At 42.3% G+C, this 8,638-nt stretch overlaps 1 protein-coding gene across 1 annotated transcript; it reads left to right on the plus strand.

Annotated features, from left to right (window-relative positions):
- Window positions 1-291: 291 nt before the first annotated feature.
- TASL (TLR adaptor interacting with endolysosomal SLC15A4) lies at window positions 292-8,382 on the plus strand. Its single transcript, XM_005516709.3, has 2 exons — window positions 292-494; window positions 7,365-8,382. Exon 2 carries the CDS (start codon window positions 7,372-7,374, stop codon window positions 8,245-8,247), a length of 876 nt encoding a protein of 291 aa, XP_005516766.2. The 5' UTR covers window positions 292-494; window positions 7,365-7,371; the 3' UTR covers window positions 8,248-8,382.
- The last annotated feature ends 256 nt before the right edge of the window (window positions 8,383-8,638 follow it).

The raw sequence follows: 8,638 nt of genomic DNA on the forward strand, positions 1-8,638 counted from the left end.
TTCCAGCCTATTTGGCGTGATAGTTTTGACATGCCAAGAAGCCTCGCCATACCAGCTAAAAGGAGAGTGAGGGCTGAAGTGGGGTGCACTGCAAGCTGCCAAACAGTTTCCTCTAAGATTGTTCTGAGTGTTTGACTAGCCAGGGCTTTTGTTCTTACAACAGTCCATCTGCCTGGACTGAGTGTGTTGCAATCATCTATTTTAACAGAACACAGTTTCACAGTGAGGTTTCATTTGGACATAAAAGAGGAAGCAAGTTCAGCGTGTTGCAGTTCAGTCAGTCATAAAACACCCTCATCTCCTAAGGGACTTTCTTTCTACACTTCTTTGCTACAGAGGATTAGAAGTAAAACAGATGTTATCTTAGAAGAGTAATTAAAAAGGAAATAAAACCAGAACATTGCATTTTGGGGTAGGACAGACTCACAGGAAGCTTCAAACTAGTTAGAAGACATCAATTTTTCTGTGCCTGGTCAGCTGCTGTATCTTTGGAGGTAAGAACTAAAATATATTGCACATTGTATAAATGTATGAAAATGTTGTCCTTGCTTATCAAAGTGGCTTGGTACTGTTTGTGTGGCACCACAGCTGATAGCTGGTGAAATAAGGATGCACTTTTTCTGTTTTGAATGCACATGTGTTTGCAGAGTCTCAGCTTCTGTCCACAGACACTTACTGTTGCCTTAAGAAGTGATGAGAACATTTCTAAGGTGCCATCTTCACTACCATGACCAACCTGTGGTTGCAATGAGACTTCAAAATGAAAACAAAATTTTTCCTTTAATACTTCTAAAGTTTCATAAAATTAGCCTAAATAGGTTTTTCAGAATATTTTTAAAGTGAGCCTTACTACCTGTGTTGCTGTCATCATAATTAAGATATTGTTATTGAAATTTCTGTTCAGGTTACTGTACTGTCAAAGTAATCTCCTCCAACAGGAGTTCTCTATTTGTAGATTATAAATAACAATAGGCACCAAAATAGATGAATATGGACATCATATTAAAAGAAAAAGTACATAAAAAGAAAGATGAGACTTCTCTGAAAACATGATGATGTTAAAAATTATAACCAAAGAAAGTTTATGATTGTATCTTTCCAGTTCTCAGTGAATTTCTGGGTTTGCTGCAAATTCACAGTTAGGGTATACATGCATAACATGCCTCCTTTCCCCTCTTTTTTATGCTTTACAGCAAATGTGACTAACATTTCAATGCCTTTTTGTGGACCATTTCCTTCACTCCTTCTGGGAAACATCTTCAGCCTTTTCTGTCTTTCTTGCTTCACCATTTATTATTTTCCTTTCTAGAAAGTGTATTCTCTTCTCTAAGAGTTCACATGGATTTATTGCCTCTTTACTTCAAATGCTTAGATTCAAAATGTAGCAGTACATGTAGTACAGTCATAACAGCTAAAAAATCATTAAAAATTAACACAGACATGCAGAGACATGAAATGGTTTCCACCCCAGGAAGAAAATTATAAAAGCACAGGGTAGAAATATTACGTAGCCAAGTCTTCCTTATGAATGTGGATCCTGATTCTTTTCTGCCTCAGATTTCATGCTGTTGTTTACAGCTGTGGATATGAGATATAAAATGCTATCCAACCAGATTGATGGGGTCCCTAAACCAACCTTGTATAGGAATAGATGATGAATAAAAGTATGGAAAATGATAAACCAGGCTTGGTCTGTATGAAGTTTCAAGGAACTTGAAGTGATAAAACAAACTTGGGTGGAAAACTTTGAGAGGTCAAGAAGCTATATTTACCAACACACGGTTTTCATTATATTTTTATGGAAGCATGTCCCCCCCAACCCAAAGACACAACAGCATTCAAAAATACACTGAGAATGCATTTGTTTCTAAATTTAAAAAGCTGAATGCTCCTGAAACTCATTGCCATCCATTTAGCATGATCAAAAATTGGTAGGCATTTGTATAATAAGAGCATTCAAAAGTATGGCAGATTTCTCGGGGAAGATGTCTCCTCTGATGCTTTCTTTAGCCTGTCCTTCCAGCAGATTCCCTCATACTCTTGACGTATTGGATTATTATTCTCTCAAACCTACTTGTTCCCCTCGAACCAGCCCACATTCCCCCATGGGTGAGGTACGCCAGCATTTCTGCATCTCCTCAACTGCTGACATGTGAATAAAGAAGATAAACAGGGCTTATGTTTTCTCCTGTGGGAAGACCAAAAGATCAGAATGAACAGGGCTGTGGGGAGGGGGCAAGAGTTGTTTAGCCCATGATGACTGCTGAAAGAGCCTCATGGTGCAGCTCTGTGGGCCCCAGATCTTCCAGAGCAGCAGCAGCATCAGGGAGGGGAAGTGACACGTGGTGGGCAGCATTCGAATGCTTGTGCAAAACCACCCCCTGACTCTTCATCTTCTCCTCTGCTGTGGGCAAATTGAACCACTCCTACATCAAACAGCAGCCACTGTTATTGTAGAATCATAGTTAGAGAGCAGCATAAATCAGAAAGGACCTCAAAATATCATCTGGTCCAACTTTTCATGGGAAAGGAAGCCTAGATGAGATTATGTAGAACCTTGTCCAATCCCATCTTGAAAACATCCAGCGAAGGGAAGGGGACTCCACCACGTCTCCTGGGAGGTTCCAATCATTGATTATTCTCACTGTAAAAATTCATCTTCTCATATTGGTACGAAACCTCTTCCCTCTTATTCCTGGGAGCATTCAAAAAACACGTGGATGTGGCACTTGGGATCATGGTTTAGCATTGAACATAGTGATGCTGGATTAAGGGTTGAACTTAATGATCTCAGAGGCCTTTTGCAGCCAATGTGGCTCTGTGATTCTGTTCCAATTGTGCTCATTGCCACCTTGTCTCCTTCATGTGGCTGTTTGTGAAGAGAGAGTTTCTGTCTTCTTTGCAGCTGCAGATACTGGAACACTATGATGAGCTGTCCCCTTCCCTTGGTCTTCTTTTCTTCAGGGAGAAGAATCATAACTCCTTCAAACTTTCCTGACAAGGCAGCTTTTCCAGCCCTTTGATAATCTTCTTGGCCCTCTATTGGACCCTCTCCAGTCTGTCCACATCTTGTTTGAATTTTTTGGGACCAGAATTGGATGCTCCAGGGGCAGCCTGACACCTGCTGAGTGTGAGGATCCCGTCCCTATCTCAGCCAGCCGTGCCCCCGTGGGTGCAGCCCAGGATCTGATTTTCCTCATTTCTGCAGCCCTGCTCTGCTGGCACAGGGTCACCATGTGGAGCACCAGGGCCCCCAGGTCCCTCTCAGCAAGGCTCCCCAGGCACACAGTTCCTGTGCTGGGCTCTTTGGTTGTGTCAGCCAGTGCAGGAGCTGCCACTTGCCTTTGTTAAACCTGATGCTGTTATTGCTGGCCCACTTTCCAGCCTGTGCAGGTCTCCCTGTAAAATGTGTCCATCTCATCACACAATTTGGTGTCATCAGCATTACCTTTACCCAAGCCAAATGAGGTTCAGATACCAAAGACCTGTAGGTTTCAGGCACTAAGGAGAGGCTCTGTTTGCCCGTGTGCACAGCTCATTACATTACCTCCTTCACTGTCCTGGTTTCCCCACGCTGGCTGTGCTGAGGTTTCCTGGGAGCTGTTCCACACTAGCCCCAGGGGAAGGTGAGATATGAGTCCTTCAATAAGCAAAAGCTTGCTCTACAGACTATCCTGCTTGCCAGGGCTCTTATGTCTGGCAATCTGAGGTGGGTCTCACAGCTCCCTGAAGGGATCTGTCTGCATCTCCACAAACTGGAGAAATGTCTTTTAAAATAGGGAAAAAATGCTGCAGACAGATCCATAGGATTTGAGTTCCCTCGAGACAGGGAGACTGTCCTCTGGGATCCCATCTAGTAAATCAGCTAAAACTCAAGGTATACCCTGTGATAAGAGCTGAGCTCCAGTCCCCCCAGCACAACTTTAATGCCACTCAGAGCTCTGGTCAGGGATCTGAAAGCCAGACATATCCAACACAGTCTTGTCTCTTCTGTGAGTTTCCATCCCTTCCTTTTGCAATGCAGAAGAATGTCCCTTTCCCCACTGAGCTGTGATCACAGCTGGCACCAGGTTCTTCCCATTCTCACTAGCAGCTTTTCATTTTGCTTAAGTTTTTGAACAGGACACAATTTATCATATCTCTTTGTGCACACTTCTCAGGTTTTCCATAAGTGTTTTCTTATCCTGAGCCAAGAAATCCCACTCTGTTTACCTCCTCTCAGACTGGAATCTGAAGTCTTTATGCAAACACTGGCACTGTCTACAAGCATTATAACCTACCAATTTTGCTGTCACGCACTTGTAATACCCCTGGATTCTCCATATGACCTTAAACATTCATCCTGCCTTCTTGTGCTGAAGCTTTTCTTGTGCTGAAGATCTGAACAAAAACCTTGAGCAAGACATAGGAGATTTTAGGATCATCTGACTGTAATAAAGGCTATGTCAGATAGAAAAGACAGTAAACCAGGCAGTCTTCTCCCTCTATCTCCACTAGGCTTAGACAGAATGTAGTCAGTGACCATTGCCAGGGCAGTAGCAACACAAGGAAAATTCTTTTGGTTCACCTTACATGCAAAATGTGTCAGATCAGAATTGTAAAACAAGGACTGGTTTTCCTTGTGCAGCAAACAGTTACACAACTATTTTCAGGCAGATGTAAGTGAAATCTGGATCTAAGGAGCATGAAACCCAAATATTGAAAGACATTAGATATAATCTTTTTGCCCTGGGAATCCTGTGTATATATGTGTATCCTCTGTGGCATGGAGAGGGGATTAAGAGAAGAGGCATAAGAAAGCAGAATTAATGAAAACTTATCCGTTTCCATTATGAATAATGAATCCTTATCAGATTTAAAATTCAAAAATTAAAGGTGCCAGAGTTGCATGGCTGTTGGAGTGATGGGATAACAACTTGACAGAGGTATATATTATATTATGTTCTAGGACAAGCAGCATGAGATATATGTACCTCCCTTTTGCATTCATGCTCTCAGCACTGCCTATCAAAACTTCAGTCAGATTTCCTCACAGAGCTGGGAAGAGCCAGATCAGTGTAGCAGCCTTTGCCAGCTTCAGAGGGTAATCTTGTAACTCATTCAGCAGAACACACAACTCTGAGCATAAAGAGACCCTAATATTTTTCAATTTGCTAATTCTTTTGTTTCCACTCCTGTCTCAGCATGCTCCCTCTTAAAATAAGCACAGCAGAATGCAGTGCAAAGAAATGAAACCAACAGTTTCATTTCTCTCATGTAGCACCCTATGGCAGAAAGAGCTCACAGCTGGGGAGCAGCAAAGACCAAAGTGTCACATGCTACCTGAACACAGCTGCCTTTGCCTATGTTGGTTGAGCAGTGGACAAGCCATATGTTACATTTACACTCATTTCTCCAAATCCACATTAAAAATAACGTATGAATAAATGCATTACAGTTCTGGATTCAAGCTAGCCACAGTTAGTGGTGACTTTTCAATAAAGACATTTGGGCTGTGGATGGTGGGGAGAAGGGAACAGCCTTTGTAAAAATGGGGAACAGAAGCAGAAGAGAGAGGTGATAACCTGAGCAGCTCTATCGTTTGGATAAGAATTCTGTGGGGGTACCTTAATTACAGCTAAAAGCCAAAGCAAGACAACAGCAGCAAACTGCAGGGACTGCCAATCCCCAAACATGATTTTTCCCCCTTCTGGGTAAATAAGTCACTTTTAATTATGTGTTAGTGCCTGTGGGAAATCTCACACAACTGGCGGCAACAAAGAGAATTCAGGGTCACCAAAGCAAGTGTTTGGACACATCTAATTCCCATTAGTATTTCTGCCAGAAAGAAGGTTATTTTCTCTTCAACTTTCTCTTCAACCTTCTTCATGGTGTGGAAGTGATTGCCTCCCCCAAAGGGAAAGTATTTTCTCACACTGTCTCCTCCCTAACATCTGTGCAAAGTCTGTCTCCATGCTTAGACAGGATTTAGCCAACAATTATTAGTGCAACATTTTGTACTTGCAACTGTGACACATGAAAACTTTACCAAGAAATGAGAGTACCTTCCCTCTTGGAGAAGACCATTTGTAGTGTATAAGGAAAAAAATTACTTTAATAATTTTAGTTTAAATTTATTTTTACTTTAAATCTATTTTCCTTTTGTTGGACCAAACAATTTCTTTAGAACATCTTTCCCATTGATTGTATCCTTGACATATGTTGAAAAAAAAAAAAAAGACCGAGGTGGATTTTAAACAATTCTTTTGGTAGTGGAGCTGCTAAAGTTTGGGCAGAACATTTACTGATGTGCAGCATGTGAATCCTTGCTGGCAAATCCTGTCTTTTATTACTAACATTTCTGTGCAGCTTTTGGGTCTGAGCTGCCTGCTCAGAGAGTGGAGAGAGTTAGTGACTGCTGGAACCCAACTGTGCCTTTGCAGAAATGCAATGAAAACTGATTCCAGAGCTGTGGTACGACTAATCCCACAGTGAAAGAGCGAGCTGGAGTACTTCTGAAATGTGCACTTTCCTATGCATTGCACTGAAATCTGTCTCTTCAAAAGTACCCTGCAGATATCTATATCTAGGATCTAGTTTAAGATCCTTTTATAGCAACTGGAGAGTGATAAGCAAATCTAGGGCACAATTCATTTCATTTTGATTTAGGTGTCTAAACCAGGCCAGATGAATCATGCCTCCAAAAAGTTTTGCTTTTTCCACTGACATTTTCATGTAATAAAAGGTAGAGACAGTTAATTCCATCCTGATTGCAATGCAGAAGTGCAAAGTGCAAATTTAATGGTCTGAGATTTTTTTAATGAAAAAGGAACCGCACCTACAGTTGTTGATTAGTCTGGAGCAGAAGGGGTGATACTCTCAATATGAATCTCAAATCATCATAGTTCAGAGGCAGCTGAGAAACCACACACAACAAAAGATGCTTTTAATCATATAAGAAAAAGAGGGAAACCCCAGGCTTCTTAAAAGCATATGAGCAAGGGGGAACCCCTGGCTTAATGAACTCCAGGGCAAAATTAGAAGTATTTTAGTATAAATTACAACAGCTATTCCACAACAAAAAACTTCTTGTCCCTCTCTCCACAATTCACTTGCCATTGGATGTGTTGGATTTGCCATTTATTATGTCATACAGAATGTGCTTTGGTGAGATTCAGCACAGCAGGAAGAATGGCTGATCACTTCACTCACTGACTCAAGTCCCCTAGTAAGGCAGAGACACTCTTCTTCAAGTCCAAATAAGAGACATCTCTTTCCAGCTAGTAACTGGCGAGTGTAACCACAGCTTAGTGAGTTTAAAATGAACTTTTTGTAATTAATTTCTTCTTATAATTTTTGTGTCTGCTGGTGGTTCCTTTCCCTAGGAGAAGCATGCTGTCGGAAGGTTACATTCACAGAATCACCTACCTTTGTGAAGACCTGAACCCTGAGCTCTACAAGAGTTTGCCTGATGAAGGGGTGTATGAAATGAGGTCCATTAATTACTCTTCCACAGGTGAAGCACAAGGGAAAAGCCTCCTTCAGAGATGCAGATCTGCTGGCAAGCGCATTTCCTCAGTCTGCTCTAGAGGTAGTAAGCACAGCAGAAGGCAGAAGGATAATCTCTCCCAACCTGTCCAGCACCCAACACCCACAGGACAGCTCCCTCCAGCTTCACACATTTGTGAGGAGCTGACAAAAAAAGTCACCTACCTGGTCCCACCTTCCTGCAAGAGCATTTGCAAGAACTACAACGATTTGCATATAGCTGGGGACTACGTGGTGCCAATTAGCTCTGTCACTACAGATTTTGCTTGTGACAGCGGCATAGGCCCCTTCTTGGAGTCCTCAGAGATTCCTCCTGCCATGGAGTCTGTGAAGGCTGTCCCCACAGGTGACACCATCTGCAGGCCGCCCCACGGCCACTCCTCGTGCTGGCGGCTGGCCAGCCTGGGGCCCCACCAGCAGCCCCTCTCTGACTCCGCCCTGAACGACTACCTCGAGCAGAAGCTGGTGGAACTGTACAAGCAGTACATCATGGACAGCACAGCAAACAGGGCATCCCCCACCCAGATCCTGGCCTCCGAGCTGATCATGACGAACGTGGATCAAATCAGCATGCAGATATCACGGGAGAGGAACATGGAGACTGTCAAGGCCAAAGACATTGTCATTAGCCGCTTCTTACAAATAGCCAGTGGGAAGATTTCCTCAGAAATGAGCACACCTACTCTGCATATTTCCCAATATAGTCACATCAATGCTTAGTGTTTGAATGTTAGAATGTTTTTATGTTCTTCAAAGTCAGTTCTTAGTTTAAGATACTTTCTGCTTAATAAAAATGCATTATCCACCACTTAAATAAAACCTTTCAGTACATATTAAATAAGTAAAACTCCCTGACTCCTGTGCTGTGCAGCTCCTATTGTGGACCAGTAGGTTTTTCTATTTTCTTTTAAGTGTTTGTAATGAACCTCAGACATTAAAAAAGTCTCACAGAAAAATGACTAGGAGTATATGAACTCGTCCAAGTGCTTAGGTGTTCACTTTGTTTCCCGCATACTTAATGTATAATTTCAAATTTCCTCTCTCTGGCATTTGCCATCCTACTTCTGGGTCTGCTTGTGCAGGCTTACACTCATGCAAGGACAAGCAAGCA

This window comes from Pseudopodoces humilis, chromosome 2 (assembly GCF_049639895.1).
Source record: "Pseudopodoces humilis isolate 2021_Gansu_Grassland_sample_001 chromosome 2, ASM4963989v1, whole genome shotgun sequence".
Classification (NCBI taxonomy): domain Eukaryota; kingdom Metazoa; phylum Chordata; class Aves; order Passeriformes; family Paridae; genus Pseudopodoces; species Pseudopodoces humilis.

Excerpts from the sequence above, each read along its gene's own strand:
- TASL (XM_005516709.3), top strand. The coding sequence starts at position 7,372 with ATGCTGTCGGAAGGTTACATTCACAGAATCACCTACCTTTGTGAAGAC.